Genomic DNA, 18,365 nt, shown 5'->3' on the forward strand with positions numbered 1-18,365 from the left:
GATGAGGAGAGTTGTGGAGTTGCTTAGGGATCGGAGGGATGTTAGCTTATCGGTTCCAGCCTATCAAAAGGGCTAGAGAAAGAGGCAAAGCTTACTGGTTTCTATTTGTCGTTTGGTTTAGTTTTTAGAGTGCGATGGCACTTTTGTTGTTTGGTTTAGTTTTTTAGAGTGCAACGGCACTGTTACTTCCACCCTATCAAAAGGTCGTAGCGCAATCGGATTATGATTTAGTGTGGCCGGCTGTGCTTGATATGGAGCTTAAGCTGTCTGGATCTGATTTTTGGCTAGTTCAGCTTAAATTTTAATTAAGGTCGAAAAAAGCTTAAATTTTAATTAGAAAAATACATTGTTTACTTATTACTGCTTTCATAGCCTGTCAGGATCTGATTTTTGGCTACTTCAGCTCAAATTTGAATTTCAATCAAGGAAAGAAAGCCTAAAAATCTAAAATAAATGTTTACTGCTTTCGTTGAGAGTCGAACTCAAGACCTCCCGCTTACTAAACGGGTGCTCTAACCAACTGAGCTACGAAAGCTTCGCTCTAGTGATTTGCAAACTGATTAAAAGTTCTTATATGACTCATGTGTACGGTTTGGACACGGCTCAAGTATGATACTTATCACATTCATATCCGTTTGCCAATCACAGCTACGGATACATATATATATACATATACGAATATGTCTTGGTAAGAAAAATTCACACCTATATTCGCTATAACCGGAGACAGATACGAGAAAACTAGATATAATGACAAAAAATATAGCTCATATGATACATGAGAGTTCATAATATGTTTGTTATATCTGAGAAAGCGAAGATTAGATCTCTATATCATCAAAGTTAACCTCAAATCCAACAATCTAAACGTTAAAATTATTCCAATTGTATGACCAACATATATTCAGATGTTTCGGATACAGATCAGGATATTTCATTACATATCCATATCCATGACTGTATCTTCTCAGATATAAATTTTAATAACTACACTGTATCCTAACGGTTGCAGATATTTCCTCCTATAAGGATATTTTTGTGCACCCCTCGTCCTCCTCCTCGTGATGCTTTTTAACAACAATTCTTTCTCACATGTTTAAACCGGATGGAGTTCTATATTGAATAATAAATGATAAATCCCACCTCTTTATTAAGATGGCAACATAATAATAACCACTTATTTCTTAACCTCCACCTCATCTTCAAAAAAGGGTAAGACGCACGCTCTGCAGAAGCCAAATCCCACCAACTAAAACCAGGCATCTAATATAACGCCCACCAAAATGCCATCCCAAGAAACAACCACCGAATCCCACTCCAAGTTCCACCGCCTTCGGTCACTCATCCTCCTTTCGCTCTTTGAGGATGTAAATCGAACGGTTGATGGGCGTCGCCAAACCCAGCAGCAGTACAACGCTGGCCCCTTTCTGTTCCGTTATCCAATAACTACGCTGTAAGAAGAATCTAAGCCGTGCAATTTAAACATCAACTGAATTTTAATGGGCTACTACTTTCATTCACCTCTTTTTTTCTTTTTTTCTTTTTTTTTTTGCCCCCAGGAGGGGAGAGTAACTTCTACAGGTTTTTGGTTGGAAGTTTTTTTTTCATGTTTTATGTTTTGTTCATTCTGTTTAGTTTAACTTTAGTGATTACAACAGAAAGAGATGCTTGTGTTGTGAGCAGCGAAAACGAAAAATCACAGACGAGATAAAAACAAGTACCACAGCAGACAAGACACCAAATTTACGTGGTTCAGCAATATGCCTACGTCCACGGGATAAGGAGGGGATAGATCTCACTAATAGAGAGGGAGAGTACAAATAGAGATTACAATCACTCAATAATCTCAAAGGAGGGGATAGATCTCACTAATAGAGAGGGAGAGTACAAATAGAGATTACAATCACTCAATAATCTCACAAACAAATCACTCTTGATTTTTCCTCTATCACTCAATAATCTCACAAACAAATCACTCTTGATTTTTCCTCTACTCTCAATCTCTCTCACAAAATTTCACTCAAATGAGCTCTCTAACCCTCTGCTTTTCTTCTCACTCAAAATGGCTCTGTCTATTTTTGCTTCGAAGGATGCAACAGATTTACAGGCTTCATTAGCATCAATTAAGCCACCAATCATGCCACTAATTTGACTCTTAGCCCCTCCATTTTCAACAAAAGAGGCTCTCTCTGACGGCTCCTTTCTCTCTTGTTGTCAAAAACTCCGGCCACTGAATCAATTCCAGCTTGATGTTGTTGACAAAAGAATAAAGCTCAGCCTCTTTAATTGACTAACAATCTCCACCTCGGTGAAGTTTTTCCAAAACTGAACCGACACCAATACCAACCAAACATCTCACTTGTTGTGTTCAGTACGAAGTGAAACAAAATCATAACGGACTCAATCCACAAAAAGTCGAGACTCAAATGAGAATGTGACCACTCTCCAAATGTCGGTATCAACTCACCAAATCGGCTGCATTAAGACTGACTGTCTACGTATCCTCTTGCCCAAGGAATCAAGCCTTACGTAGTTCATCAAATGGCCTCCAAAGGCCCTCAACAACAAAGAATGTTCAATAACTCCAAACAATGATCAAATTTTACTCCTGTAACAACTTTGGTCAACATATCTGCCAGATTGTCCTTTGTGTGGATCTTCTCCAATCTAACATCTTCATCATCCAAGACGTCTCGAACAAAGTGGAATCTGACATCAATGTGCTTTGTTCTTGCATGATATACCTGGTTTTTTGCCAAATAGATAGCTGACATACTATCACAATTTACCCTGATGATATCTTATGCAATCCCTAAGTCTTCCAATAATCCCTGCAACCACAAAGTCTCCTTCACAGCTTCAGTTAATGCCATATACTCTGCCTTCGTAGTGGAGAGAGCCACTATAGACTGAAGTGTACACCTCCAACACACCGGTGCTCCTACTATTGTAAACACATATCCTGTAGTAGACCGGCATTTGTCAAGATCCCCAGCATAATCAGAATCCACGTATCCAACACAATCCTGCCCAATCTTTTCATTCTTCTTTGTCAAGATCCCCAGCATAATCAGAATCCACGTATCCAACACAATCCTGCCCAATCTTTTCATTCTTCTGAAACACCAAACCAACATCCACGGTACTCCACGTATCCAACACAATCCTGCCCAATCTTTTCATTCTTCTGAAACACCAAACCAACATCCACGGTATTTTTGATATACCGTAGAATCCACTTCACGGCTTCCCAATGACCCTTCCCGGGGTCATGCATGTACCTAGACACCATGCTGACGGCCTGTGATAAATCTGGCCTTGTACACACCATTGCATACATCAAGCTATCCACAACATTGGCATATGGAACTTTGGACATATAGTCACGATCCTCAACTAAAACATGTGACATCTTAGCTGAAAGTTTAAAGTGGGGAGCTAATGGAGTACTCATCGCCTTAGCATTACTATCAAAGCTGAATTTCTTTAGCATCTTCTGTAAGTAGCTCCTCTGAGTTAGCTTCAACGTCCCTTTCACCCTGTCTCTCTCAATCTCCATACACAATATCTTCTTTGCTTCTTCAAGATCCTTCATCTCAAATTCGGATGTCAACTCCTTTTTTAATTTTCTAATAGCTGAAGTATTCCTGAAAGCAATGAGCATATCATCAATATATAACAACAAATAAATATACTCACCATTCTGTAGCTTGTGCATATAAACACACGGGTCATATGGGCTCCTCGTGTACCCTTGGCCAATCATAAAACTGTCGAATCTCTTATACCATTATCGCGATGATTGCTTCAATCCATAAAGAGACTTCTTCAGTTTGCATACCAAATCATCCTTTCCTGCAGCTTTGAATACCATCGGTTGTGTCATATAGATCTCCTCTTCTAAGTCTCCATGTAGAAAGGCTGTCTTCACATCCATCTGGACCAAATCCAAATCTAGCTGTGCCACCAATGCTAATAGTATCCTTATCGACGAATGCTTCACGACCGGTGAAAATACTTCATTGTAATCTATGCCCTCAAGCTGGGCATATCCTTTGGCCACTAATCTGGCTTTGTACCGAATATCTTCATTAGAAGATCCTTCTTTCTTTGCATATACCTATTTGCATCCAATAGCCTTCTTACCCTTCGGTAGCTTTGCAAGTTCCCAAGTGTCGTTCTTCTGAAGAGAGTGCATCTCCTCCTCCATACCTTCCCTCCACCTGATTGAATCACAGCTTGACTCTGCTTCCTTATATGTAGAAGGAACCAAATCATCAACGACCTCTACTGATAAAGCATATGCAATCATCACATCATCATATCTAGTTGGCCGACGAATGGTTCTTCTTGGTCTATTAGCTGCAATGGACTCCTGAACATGACCCTGTTCCTGAGTCCCAACCTTCACTGTATCCTCCATCTGTCCATCTGTCATTACGTCTCCTTCCAGTGTCACCTCTGTAGGAGCCTTAATGGATACAATGTCATCTGAAGTGTGTGGAGTCACATCATCCTTCACCTCCTGCGATATCCCGCTAGTCTGGCCTTCCTCCACCTGCTGAGGGACTTGAGGCTTCATCATGTGCGCCTCATCAAAAGTGACATCTCTGCTAATGATCATCTTCTTATTTTGTGGATCCCACAACTTAAAGTCTTTCACTCCATCTCTAAAGCCCACAAAGACTGCTTTTGTCGCCTTCGGATTCAATTTCCCATCATTCACATGATAGTAAGCTGGACACCCAAAAATCCGAATTAAATCATAATCACTAGTTACAGAACCAGACCATATCTCCATAGGAGTCTTCTCATGTATCGCAGTGCACGACAATCTATTCACGAGATGGCTCGCATAAACCAACGCCTCGGCCCAAAAGGATCTAGGCAATCCACTCTGCGTCATCATACATCGCACCTTCTCCAGCAAGCTACGATTCAATCTCTCTGCCACCCCGTTCTGTTACAGTGTCTCTCTAACTGTGAAATGTCGTCTAATGCTGTGATCCTGGCAAAACTGCAGAAACGGATCACTCTTATACTCTCCACCGTTATCTGAACGTAGAGTCTTCACCTTTCTACCTGTCTGTAGCTCCACTTTCTTCTTCCACTCCATAAAAATATCCAGGACCTGATGTTTATGCTTTATCGGGTATACCCAATTCCTCCTGCAATAGTCATCAATGAAAGTGACAAAATAGTTGGCCCCACCAAGTGATGTGTGCTTGGAAGGGCCCCAAACATCTGTGTGAATGTAATCTAATATACCTTGGGTATTGTGAATAGCGCTGCCGAATTTCACTCTTGTCTTCTTCCCAAGTATGTAATGTTCACACAGCTCCATCTTGTAGGTCTTTGCACCCTTCAATAGCCCCTGCTTCGCCAATACCTGCAGGGACTTATCACCAGTGTGTCCCAATCTCATATGCCATAAGCTGGTAGTATCTTCCTCTGTGGTAATCGAAGCTGTCAGACCCTCTGTTACTGTCTTTCCCTTCAAGTAGTAAAGGTTGTTTTCCCTGACACCTCGCATCACCACCATGGACCCCTTTGTGACCTTCAGAGTCGTATTCTCCAAGATCACCTTATAGTCAGCTGCCTCCAAAGTTCCAAGCAAAATGATATTCTTCGTCAATTGAGGAACGAATCTCACTTCCTTCAGCTCCCGAGTCACCCCGTCACACATCCGGATCCGTACTGTACCAATACCACCAATAGGACATACGTGATCATTACCTATGAGCACAACATCTCCTCTTTTCAACTCCTCAAAGCTAGAGAATCAATCCCTCCTAGGGCAAATATAGTATGTAGTACCAGAATCCATCATCCACTCCGTAGAGTCAGCGTAACAAACTGACGGTAATGCAGAGCAATAATAGCCTGAAGAATCCGTATCTGAATTGTCGTCACTAGCCTTGACAACATTCACTTCCGAAGCTTGTACAACTTTCCCTTTATTCTTCCCAGCTTTATCTTTCAACTTTGGACAGTCGTTTTTCCAATGTCCTTCTTCTTTGCAAAAACGACATTGATTCCTACTAATATTTCTATGGCCACCTCTTGACTTCGATCTTGAGCGATCACCTAGACGACGGTTTGGACCACGGCCTCGAACTGTTAATACATCTCTCGATGCCTTCTCGGAGGGTTCGTCATTACTCTTCCTCAACTCATAATTCACCAAAGCTGAGGTCACCTCCTTGTAGCTAACCGTAGTTCTTCCATTTATCATGGTGAGAACAAACGTACCAAAATCATCCTCCGGCAACGAACACAATAGTAGTATCGCCTTGTCTTCATCCTCAACCATGATATCTACATTGGCCATATCCGAAATTAGTTTCGTGAAGTTGTATCGCCTTGTCTTCATCCTCAACCATGATATCTACATTGGCCATATCCGAAATTAGTTTCGTGAAGTTGTTAACATGCTCCCGAATGGAAACTCCCCTCTTCATCTTGAATTGGTAAAACCTCTTCTTCAAGTGAAGCCGATTCTCAATGCTCTTCGTCAGATACTTCTCATTGAGTGTTTCCCACATTCTCTTCGCCGACGTCTCGTTCATTACATCATAAATAAGATCCAGCATCAAGCATGACCGAATAACTCCACAAGCCCTACTATTCATCTTCTTCCAAACCTTGTCCTCCATATCAGCGGGTTTCTCTTGTAATTCAAGAGTCTCCTCTAAATTTTGTGCATCCAAAGCGTCCATCACATGACACCTCCACAAACCGAAATTGATCTTGCCGTCAAACTCCAGAACATAAATTTTTGTATTATTGGTGCTCAGACTCTGTATCGCCTTCGAAAGAGACGATCCCGATGTGCTTGTTTCTCCCATGTTGTCGATCTAATTCTTCAAATAGGAATCTTTCCGCGAATCCTTCGAATAAGCCCCAAATCCAACCCGGAGCTCTGATACCACTTGTTGTGAGCAACGAAACCGAAAAATCACAGACGAGATCAAAACAAGTACCACAGCAGGTAAGACACCAAATTTACGTGATTCGGCAATATGCCTACGTCCACGGGGTAAGGAGGGGATAGATCTCACTAAGACACCAAATTTACGTGATTCGGCAATATGCCTACGTCCACGGGGTAAGGAGGGGATAGATCTCACTAATAGAGAGGAAGAGTACAAATAGAGATTACAATCACTCAATAATCTCACAAACAAATCACTCTTGATTTTTCCTCTACTCTCAATCTCTCTCACAAAATATTTTTCCTCTACTCTCAATCTCTCTCACAAAATTTTACTCAAATGAGCTCTCTAACCCTCTGCTTTTCTTCTCACTCAAAATGGCTCTGTCTATTTTTGCTTCGAAGGATGCAGCAGATTTATAGGCTTCATTAGCATCAATTAAGCCACCAATCATATCACTAATTTGACTCTTAGCCCCTCCATTTTCAACAAAAGAGGCTCTCTCTGGCGGCTCCTTTCTCTCTTGTTGTCAAAAACTTCGGTCACTGAATCAATTCCAGCTTGATGTTGTTGACAAAAGAATAAAGCTCAGCCTCTTTAATTGACTAACAGCTTGGATGACATTAAAAAGAGCTATAATTTGCATATGGATCCGTGGATATATTCTTACTTTTGCTTCTTGTTGTGATGGTTTGGTATTTTCTTTTTTTGCATTGGTTTTTCATTGTTTGGGCCCTCTGTAACGTTGCATTAAGATACATAATATTTAGTTTCAAACACAAACATCCTATCAATACTCAATCAGATACATAATATGTGAATTGCATGATACATATCCGATTGATTATGGACTTTTATTTGAGATTATTGATTGGTATGTGTTATTGTGATTGTGATTGTGATAGCATTGTGGATTGATTGTGGATTGATATGTAACAGGAGTTTGAATTTCTAGCTAGCTGAAAGTGGGTGAAGAAGTGTTTGCAAAATGGTAGGGGTTGGGAACCCGACCATTTTGTGCACCTACACGAAATGGTCGGGGTTCCCAACCTCGACCATTTTGTCGTAGGAAGATTCTCCTCTGCTAAAATGGTCGGGTTTGCCAACCCCGACCAATTAGAGAGGACCCTAATTTTGTCGGGGTTGGTAACTCCGACAAATTTAACTTGTACATAGCTAAATAGTCGGAGTTGGCAACCCCAACTATTTAAAGACGACATTAAAAAAAACGACCAATTTCGTGACCACGCTGCTGACGTGGCCACGAATCGGTCGGTTTTGGTAAATAAAACGGGAGTGGGTCGATTTTTCTAATAAAAACTTTAAATGAGTTTATTTTGAAAATTTGTTCTTTTAACAACAATTCTCACATGTTTAAACTGGATGGAGTTCTATATTGAATAATAAATCCCACCTCTTTATTAAAGATGGCAACATAATAATAACCACTTGTTTCTTAACCTCCACCTCATCTTCAAAAAAGGGTAAGACGCACGCTCTGCTGAAGCCAAATCCCACCAACTAAAATCAGGCATCTAATATAACGCCCGCCAAAATGCCATCCCAAGAAACAACCGCCGAATCCCACTCCAAGATCCACCGCCTTCGGTCACTCATCCTCCTTTCGCTCTTTGAGGATGTAAATCGAACGGTTGATGGGCGTCGCCAAACCCAGCAGCAGTACAACGCTGGCCCCTTTCTGTTCCGTCATCCAATAACAACGCTGTAAGAAGAATCTAAGCCGTGCAATTAAAAGATCGACTGAATTTTAATGGGCTACTACATTAAAAAGAGCTATAATTTGCATATGGATCCGTTGATATATTCTTACTTTTACTTCTTGTTGTGATGGTTTGGTATTTTCTTTTTTTGCATTAGTTTTTCATTGTTTGGGCCCTCTGTAACGTTGCACTAAGCTCGCCCTTTTTAAAAATAATTCCAGCCTCAAAATGATTTTAAAACGCCCGTTATGAATCTTCCAGAGGTTGACGGTCGTTATCGTCAGGCTGAAGCTTAGGGCTTCAATTGAAGTGGTCTTCTGGTAATCCATTTTCAATTTTGCACCCTGTTACATTTGAATATCATCTAAAAATTATTTTTAAAGCCCCTGCTAATTTTACAAACACCTTCAGCAACAAGTGGGTTTTTAAGCACCGCCAGTTCCTTGTGCGGTTATCAATGGAGATGGAATCATGGAAGTATGGTTTTCAGGTTTTCTATTAGGGGGTGTTTGTTTCACCAAATATTTTGGCATTTGTTATGAATTACAAGTTTTGAGATCAAAAAGTGTTTTTTTTTTTTTTTGATTCCATATATGGTGTTTGTTTTGAATTTTTTTTTAAAATATTGAATCTCAAAAGTGCAAAAAATGCCCAATTTTTAGAATTTGCCAAACCCTCTCAATCGGAGAGGATTTTGACAAATCCCATAAATGGGTGTCTTCCCTCTCAAGTGGAGAGCATTTGACAAATCCCAATTTTGTCTTTTTGTTAAATAACCGAGTTTGGTATTTTTACTTTTCAGCTTTGCTGCAAGTGGTATAAAAAAGCATAAATCTTGTCCTATTTTTATTCACTTGATAATGTATACTTCGATGATTGGTTTGCAGAGTTTGCTTTTGGCAGAAAGATGGCTGCATATCCACGCCAGCTAGATCAGTAAGAATTTAATGGAACTCAGATATGAACTTCCAAGTACTGATTATAAACCTTCAAAAAGTTTTCTCCAACACGACATGCTAAAATAAGCCACTCTCAGAGTACCTCACGAGGCTGATACTATTTGGGGGCTGTTTGTTTTGCTTCTTTTGCCCCTGATTCCCTGCTAAAACTGACAGTTTCCTGTCAGTAGTTTTGACAGCTTTCTTGCCAAAACGCCCCTAAAAAGAACGTTTTGACAAGAAAGCTGCCAAAACTGACATCAAGCAGGGAATCAGGGACAAAAGAAACCAACCAAACAGCCCCTTGGTCGATAAGATCAAGTGATGTTTAGCATGCCAAATAGAAGTTGTGTTTTAGCTTCAATCACATCATAAGTGCTGCATTTTAACAGAATATATCTCAAAGGGGGCGAATAGCATGAATAAGAGCAAGTGTATAAATAATACCTATACAGAAAAATTCTTGCTTGATGGAGGTGTGTCACTTCAAACGACACCTATGAACTCCAGAAATTTCTTTCCATTGACATCTAGCTGAAACCTCTATGACAGTTGATTTTTAACTGGGAAGTACTTTTGAGGGAAAGCACTGGCTACTGAGACATCTGTCATGTTTCATGTTTTTCCTTTCAAAATTTTGATTGACTCAAATTGTAACAGGAAACATGATGTACAACATTATCAGACACTATGTGAACACAAGGGATGTTGTATTACTGAGCTTGCCTATCCATTGTGAAGAGCATACTACGTTACAAGCGAGGGACTTTTTGGCCGATGTGAGGCCTTTTCTCGATGTTTGAGCAAATTTGTCAGGTACTGCTATTAATATGTGGGCTCAGTGGAGGAATCTTTCATTAATTCTAACAACTGGCTTCATAAAAAAGCCATCCATCATTAGCTACCGCGATACCTCATTTTGAGAAAAATGGCAATAGAGGTGCAAGGCAATGGAAACTTGAGAGAAGTATCCTTTGAGATGGCAGGGCAACAAGGCCTAGCTAATGGAGACTTGGATGATGATGGCCATGCTAAAAGAACAGGTCTCACTATTTCCTAATATTTTTCCTCTCTTGATTTATTGTGTTGCTCACAGCTAATCTGTTATCTTAATCACATCTACTACGAGTAGGAACCTTGGTGACTGCAAGTGCATACATCATTACTGCAGTTATCGGGTCTGGTGTGCTCTCTCTGGCTTGGGCAATGGCACAGTTAGGCTGGGTAATTGGGCTACTTGTTCTTGTGTCTTTCTCTTTCATCACTTGGCATTGTTCTACTCTTCAAGCTGATTGTTATAGATCACCTGACCCTATCCATGGAAGGAGGAACTACACTTACATGGAAGCTGTGAAAACCAATCTAGGTAAAAAGAAAATCGAGATTGCACCTTAGGCTACATTCTTCTATTTTCTTTAGGTTGAGACTGTCAATGTTTATTCTATTTTTGGAAGGGGGAGTGCAAGTTCAATTGTGTGGATTGGTCCAGTATGCAAATCTTGTTGGTGTGACAATTAGTTATGCGATTACAACAGCGATTAGCATGGCGTAACATTACCAACCTATTTCATTCTGTTATATTTTTTTGCTTTCCTATATGATTATTTGGATAAATTTTTGATGATGTATTGTTCTTGATCAGGGCTGTTAAACGATCCTATTGTTTCCACAAGAACGGCCACAATGTTCCTTGTGATGAACCCCTCAATGTGTATGTGATAATCTTTGCCAGTACTGAGATAGTCTTATCTCAAATCCCTAATTTCCACAAGATTTGGTGGCTCTCCATCATGGCTGCAGTTATGTCTTTTTCTTACTCTTTAATAGGCCTTGGGCTTTCGATTGCGAAGATTGCAGGTAATAAACATATGCAATAATTTTCTCCCTTCAGAAAACAACATATAATTTCTTGTTGCCAACTTGCCATCTTGATCTATTATAATCGGTTTAGATCAAAGTTTACTTTGTGCCGGATGCATGCATAAATTCTAATTGAAATTGGTTTGAAATGCAGAAGGTAATAGCAATGTGAGTACGAGTCTAACAGGATTACCAGTTGGAATGGACCTGTCTAGCAGGGAGAAGGTGTGGAAGATGTTGCAAGCTCTAGGAAATGTTGCCTCTGCTTTCTCTTTTGCTTTAGTTCTCATAGAAATTCAGGTAACTAATAAAGATTTACTTCAAACATCAAGATTCATTTCTTTCCTTTTTAGTTTTTTCTTCATTGAAATTCTGATCTCTTCCATGTGTGCGTAAATGCCTCTAAAGAATGGATGTTTATACTCCAAGAAAATTTCAAAGAATACATATTTATAGTTTATATGTGCAAAAGTGTTTATATCCTAGTCCTTTGCATCGCTGGCCATCGTTTAATTTGGCAGTCCTATCTTTTTGGAAACTTTTTCTAATTTTGTAACGTGATTTCAGTCTTGAATGGTAACGACCCTTTTGAGTAGAATATGCATGTGCCAAGGTAGAGCTTTAAATGCACTGCATATTCCACCATCTTAAAGTGCAACCATGTATGATTACTCATTAGAACATATTTTAGTGTCTTTTTTCTGGTTTTAAAATATATCATGGGGTTCCTTTTCTTTTGAGATAACAGTCAAGGGGTTGTCCAGATCCCTGCAGAGGAGTTTGTTTGCAACAGCTATAATAAAGGCTTGTCTTTTGTTTGTTCCTGTCAGTAAAGAAAGGTACTATTGTTCTAAAGCTTCTACTAGAAAATCGTTTTGTAAATAAATTAACCACTTTGAAAAGCCAACGCTACATTTTGTTGCTCTTTCATCAGCTCATTCTATATAAACAATAACTTTCCTTATAGAAATATAGGTGAAATCAGTGTAAACCTGGTCTCACTTCCTTATTTCCCTTACATAATGAATAAGGAAGCTTTTTCTCCTTCCTATTCACTAAAAACATCTGAAAATGGGGTTAGAAGAACTTTATACGGAGCAATCAGGCATAGATTTAATACCGACTCCCCAAAATTTGGTAACTTCAAAATCATTAAAAACTACTGGTAAACTATTGCTAAATCTTTTTGTTCTATTATCTCAAGTTTCTGATATATTGGCATAAACCACTCATGGATTAAAATCGAGAATTATTTTATTCTTGAAGGATTAACAAGGCTATATTGCTAGTTTTCATATTCAAGATCTATTTGAGCCACTTGTACTTTACTACAAAGACGTGTTAAAAAATAATAATAAAAAAGAAGAAGAAGACATCATCCTTATCAGGGGAGTCCATCATGAGTTTGAAGAATAATCTGAGCCAAGTCTTTGATCTTACGGATGGCATGAAAACAACAAGCAAACAAATAATGGCCTGGGTATGAAATACGGAGATTTTTGTTCATCTTAACGAGCTGAAATGGATGCTAGATCTCTAGCATGCAACATCATTGACGCTATGATTTTCTAAATTCACTGATGCTGAGCACTTTCTCAACAAAGCCACCCATCTGTAGTTAGTGCACTATAAATTCGTAGGATCTATAGAAGAATCCAAACCCACTAAGAAATCTGGAATGCACTTGAAGATCCAAATCCAATAATTTATTAAGCTTAGGGTTCATTATTTTTCATTGTTTTGGTTATCCAATATTTTTTGTCTTTTAAAAATGTTGATTTATATTAAGAATCAAGTAGGCATTTATCGCAGTGGAGAAGTGATAAACCTCAGAATCCACCAAGGGGTGCTTTTTGAGTTCACGAAAAATGATCTTCAAATCCTCGAAGAGTTTCGAATCCACGAAGAAAAATAATAAGAGGAATTTTATTGATAAAAGTGTCCTTTTCTTTTTAGGGTTACATGCCTTTTCTTATATAGAAAAATAAAATAGACTCATAACAAGAATAGACATATAGAAAGTATTAAATCCTACCCTTAAAAAGACTCCCTCTAATAGAGGAAACAAATCAGTCCAACATGAATCAAAATTGAATTTTGTTTCTAAATCTAAATAGACTTCCACTTTATTACTAAAAATAAACTAAATATTAATATAAATACAAAATTTTGTCCATCTGGATGGTTTCATCTTGTCGAGATAGGTGATTTTTACGTATAATATGTTAGAATCTGCCGTCCAGATTAAGAGATATGGTCATTTTTTGTGGTCAAGTAAATAATTCATCCGTAGCTGCATTTGACTTGTGAAGATTCAACTTTTCCATGAATTTGCTCGTTATGCACATATGCTTTCTACAACAGCATTTACAAATTTTCATTAGTAATTATGTTATGTTTAAATTTTCATTAGTAATTATGTTATGTTTTTTTACTATCTTTTAGTAATAGCAGCCATGTTTATATATCTTTTATGTAATTATGTTATTGAAGAAATAAAATAACTAGAACCAAGCAAACTTATCGATTTAAATACTTATCCAATTATGAGATCATCAGGTTTGTTTTTCTTAAGGATCTTTTTCTAAATCCAAATAAAGAAACATATATATCTTTAGGACCTATATTTTAAGCTATTAAATATGATTCATGGGTCAAGTTGGAAGGTCAGGGTAGGATACAGATCGGGTTATCGGACCATGCCGCCCCCTCTCTGCAGTGTCATAGATCTGCAACTTAAACCCTCTCACTCCCTTTCATTACAAACAAATATCTGAACGTGTATAATTTTGTTCAATGTCTATGTCATTGCTAATTTAAGAAATTTACACCTAATTTGTAGCATGGAAATCTGTGTCAAGTGTGAATGAAATGAAGTAAGGAATGTGATGGAATAAATGTCGGAATGGAGCGATAGTTCTCATTCTCACTTTTGAGTGCCATTTGGGAATCAGGGTATTTTTGGATTTTTATTTTTATTTTTTTATTCTCATCTCAGTGACAATGACCATTTCTTAACAACTCAAAGAGAATGCTCATTCTCACAAAGTGTGGGAATGAACATTCCCAGCCAAAAACGTATTGTGTTTGGTATGCTCCAATGGAAAGTGGGTATGAGTATTCTATTCCACCTGATTTTGGGGATGAGCATTCTATTCCACCTGATTCCTGCTTACCAAACAAGGCGTAACATATTCAATTAACTCATTGAAAAGTTTATTGGAAAATCATTACAAGTTTATATTATCCAACTTATTAAGTAGTTACGTTAAAATAACGACTCTTAGGTAATACATTGAATTAAATTTATTGATTTCTAGTCGTCTAAAACTTAATTAACTGTATAGTAGCTATCTACACCGGATTATGTCGAAAACCAATTAACCATGCTTTTCTAGTTACTTGCCCCTGTAATAACTCGAAAAAGAGGAGACAGAGAGATATCACTTGATTAGAAAGCACTGTAGAGATCAATGGAGGACATATTAACTGAAAAATCATATACATTTTGCAGTATAAATGATGCTTTCAAATAGACAGATCAAATTAGTGATGTTTCTTACTATATAATGATGCATCAAATGCTTGTAGGACACCCTAAAATCAAGTCCACCAGAGAACAAAACGATGAAGAAATCTGCCCTGATAGGAGTAAGCACCACGACTGTCTTTTACATGTTGTGTGGTGTCACTGGATATCTTGCCTTTGGAAATGCAGCTCCTGGCAACTTCCTTACAGGTTTTGGTTTCTACGAACCCTTTTGGCTTATTGACATCGGCAATATTTGCATAGTCATTCATCTGCTTGGTGGATATCAGGTAAGCTTGTGGTCTAATTTCGACATGCCTTAATTTGCGAACCATCTTGTTTCTATCATGTAGACCGCTGCTAATCATGTTTATCGATCCAAAACAAGTTGTACATCTATTCATTTCAATAACATACGGATCATACATTGGAAGCATGAAGTCTTTGTATGCTTGTCTAGGAATCTTAAATACCTGGGTAGATTTATATCTGAGGATCTTTCTTCTTTGTTTCACCTTGAAGTCCTGCACAATGGCTGGAGGATATGATCACACCTTTTGATAGCTGAGAAATCCCCAATTATTCACCCCTCAACTAACACTTAAACAAGAACCAAGGGAGAAAGGAGTGGTGGCTAGATGTGGGATGCAATATGCTAGATTTCAAGCTGTTTGTCTTCACATGTATTTTATAGGGAGGAAGAGAAGAAACCCTAGATTTGGTGTATCGGGTCCAACTTGATTCCCAGCTTGCCCACTCATTTGGGTGGATTGTGTTTTGACCCATACCCATAAAATCATTAGGGAATCATCTTAAATATAAGTCCATATATGTTAAACGCCTACTCTTGTCACTAGCATATTGAGTTTTCATGCAGGTTTTCTGCCAACCAGTGTTTCAGTTCGTTGAAAATTGGAGTGGCACACGATGGCATAGTCGAGGCTTTTTCACATCTGATCACATTATCTCAGTTCCCTTGCTCGGCAGTCTCTCATTCAATATAACTAGAGTGATTTGGAGAACAGTGTATGTCATTATAACTGCAGTCGTTGCCATGACCTTCCCTTTCTTCAACAGCTTCGTAGGGTTTGTGGGTGGCGTAGCATTCTGGCCCCTGACGGTTTATTTTCCAGTTGAGATGTACATATCACAGGCTAAGGTTCAGAGGTTTTCTGGCATGTGGATTTGGTTGAAAATTATGAGTTTGGTTTGCTTAGTAGTGTCTCTGGCTGCAGCTTGTGGATCTCTGCAAGGTCTAATTCATGATCTCAGAGAATATAAGCCTTTCAGAAACTTCTAGATGGATTAATTTGCAATATGTAGAATAAAATGACGAGTGACAATAGAATGTTCTGGGACTTTTGTATCTGTCTTGATCAATAAGATGTCTGAATGAATGGAATGCTTCAGTTAATAACATGATAGTTCAGGAATCCAAGATTGGCTTCAGATTAGATACAATGTCTGGTTCTTGAATATGGGGAGAGGAAACTTTTAGTAACGTCCAAGCTGATTTTTTTCCCTTCTTCTTTATTTCTCAAGATTATTGTTGCCCGCTCATGGATACTCTATTTATGAAACTTCTCCGAATGTCGATACTTGTGTTGCTAGTGAATGCAGTATGTTGTGGTCGATGAATTGAAAACATACGCAAGTTTCCAGTGAGGGTACATCTCTGTCTGCTGTTGTATATAGCTGGGCTTGGGCTAAAACAGATGCAGGTTAGCCTGGGATCCACTAAGGCTGAAGGGTCAGGCCTTTTCAAGTGATTGGTCCTGCAAGACGAAAGAACTTTGAGGAGCCCACGTCCACTCAAAAAAAACCCTAAAACACTCAAAAACACTCGACTACTGACGCATCGTGTTTATTGGCCGATTATCCACCACGTCGGGCCGTCCTCGTTGAATTTTGAAGCTTCAGGCAAAGTATAGCACTTTACGGGAAAATATAGCACCTTATGGCCAAAGTATAGCACCTTATGATAAAGTATAGCACCTTATGGGCAAAGTATAGCACCTTAAGGTCAAAGTATAGCACCTTATGCTCTCTAAAAATTCTGCACATCAAGTTGTCGAGAACCATTTTAGTTTTTTTCCCCGCAACGAAAATATTCGACGATCGACGCATCGTATTTATTGGCCAATCATCTACCGTGTCGGGCGGTCCTCGCTGAATTTTGAAGCTTCAGGCAAAGTATAGCACTTTACGGGAAAGTATAGCACTTTATGACCAAAGTATAGCACCTTATGACAAAGTATAGCACCTTATGGGCAAAGTATAGCACCTTATGCCCAAAGTATAGCACCTTATGCTCTCTGGAAATTCTGCAGCTTTGAAATTTAGTGAGGACCGTCTGAGAGATAAGGTGCTATACTTTGGGTATAAGGTGCTATACTTTGCCTATAAGGTGCTATATTTTACCATAAGGTGCTATATTTTGCCATAATGTGCTATACTTTGGTCATAAGGTGCTATATTTCCCCATAAAGTGCTATACTTTGCCTGAAGTTTCGAAATTCAGCGAGGACCGCCCGACGCGGTAGATGATTGGCCAATAAATACGATGCGTCGATCGTCGAATGTTTTCGTTGCGGGGAAAAAAACTAAAATGGTTCTCGACAACTTGATGTGCAGAATTTTTAGAGAGCATAATGTGCTATACTTTGACCTTAAGGTGCTATACTTTGCCCATAAGGTGCTATACGTTGCCATAAGGTGCTATACTTTGGCCATAAGGTGCTATACTTTACCGTAACGTGCTATACTTTGCCTGAAGCTTCGAAATTCAACGAGGACAGCCCGACGCGGTGGATAATCGGCCAATAAACAAATTCAACGAGGACAGCCCGACGCGGTGGATAATCGGCCAATAAACACGATGCGTCAGTAGTCGAGTGTTTTTGAGTGTTTTAGGGTTTTTTTGAGTGGGAGGAGCACCAGAAATATGGTGTATTTGATACTTTGGGTTTATAAATAAGTGATACTTTGGGTTTATAAATAAGTGGGTGTTGTATTTTGGGTGTATGGATCATAATGAAAGAAGATGGGTTTAAAAATAAGTTGAAGTAAAACTTTGGGTTAAAAAAAGATTTTCCCTTCATAATGAAAGAAGATGGGTTTAAAAATAAGTTGAAGTAAAACTTTGGGTTAAAAAAAGATTTTCCCAAAAAAACATACCTTTAGCCGCATTTATCTCCCTCGACTGTATAGTAGCAATTAACACCACTGGATTCACATTTTGAGAATGATTAAATTATGAACCTTAAAGTGTTACCTTCTACAAAAAAGAATCTTGGGGTGTTAAACCTGAAAGTACACTGGAGGGGGATTGTGAATAGGGTAATCAAACAAAACGTGTAACTAATGAAAATACAATTCAATC

The 18,365-nt window shown here is 38.7% G+C and overlaps 2 protein-coding genes and 1 non-coding gene across 9 annotated transcripts in view; 2 read left to right on the forward strand and 1 right to left on the reverse strand.

Moving 5' to 3' along the window:
- The window catches only part of LOC109835247 (LRR receptor-like serine/threonine-protein kinase HSL2), a gene marked incomplete at its 5' end in the record, with an annotated part of 8,911 nt that extends 7,087 nt beyond the window's left edge, over positions 1–1,824 (forward strand). The window contains one exon of the mRNA XM_020403232.1: positions 1,636–1,824. Within this exon, the coding sequence (XP_020258821.1) occupies positions 1,636–1,824 (189 nt within the window). The remainder of the gene's footprint in view (positions 1–1,635) is intronic.
- On the reverse strand, positions 462–535 carry TRNAT-AGU. The gene has a single exon. It is a non-coding gene; the product is annotated as a tRNA-Thr (tRNA).
- LOC109834300 (amino acid permease 6-like) lies at positions 1,189–16,421 on the forward strand. 7 transcript variants are annotated; one of them, XM_020402287.1, is made up of 10 exons: positions 1,189–1,453; positions 9,544–9,592; positions 10,255–10,410; positions 10,496–10,637; positions 10,727–10,960; positions 11,049–11,142; positions 11,237–11,451; positions 11,609–11,754; positions 15,046–15,273; positions 15,861–16,421. In XM_020402287.1, the coding sequence occupies exons 3-10, from the start codon at positions 10,390–10,392 to the stop codon at positions 16,281–16,283; spliced, it is 1,503 nt and encodes a 500-aa protein (XP_020257876.1). In that variant the 5' UTR covers positions 1,189–1,453; positions 9,544–9,592; positions 10,255–10,389; the 3' UTR covers positions 16,284–16,421. The 7 variants fall into 7 exon arrangements, with proteins under 7 accessions (XP_020257876.1, XP_020257880.1, XP_020257878.1 ...); XM_020402291.1 differs by lacking the exon at positions 1,189–1,453 and adding an exon at positions 8,381–8,660 and having other exon boundaries at positions 15,046–15,193; positions 15,861–16,026; XM_020402289.1 differs by lacking the exon at positions 1,189–1,453 and adding an exon at positions 8,383–8,660 and having other exon boundaries at positions 10,482–10,637.

This window comes from Asparagus officinalis, chromosome 3 (assembly GCF_001876935.1).
Source record: "Asparagus officinalis chromosome 3, Aspof.V1, whole genome shotgun sequence".
Taxonomy (NCBI): domain Eukaryota; kingdom Viridiplantae; phylum Streptophyta; class Magnoliopsida; order Asparagales; family Asparagaceae; genus Asparagus; species Asparagus officinalis.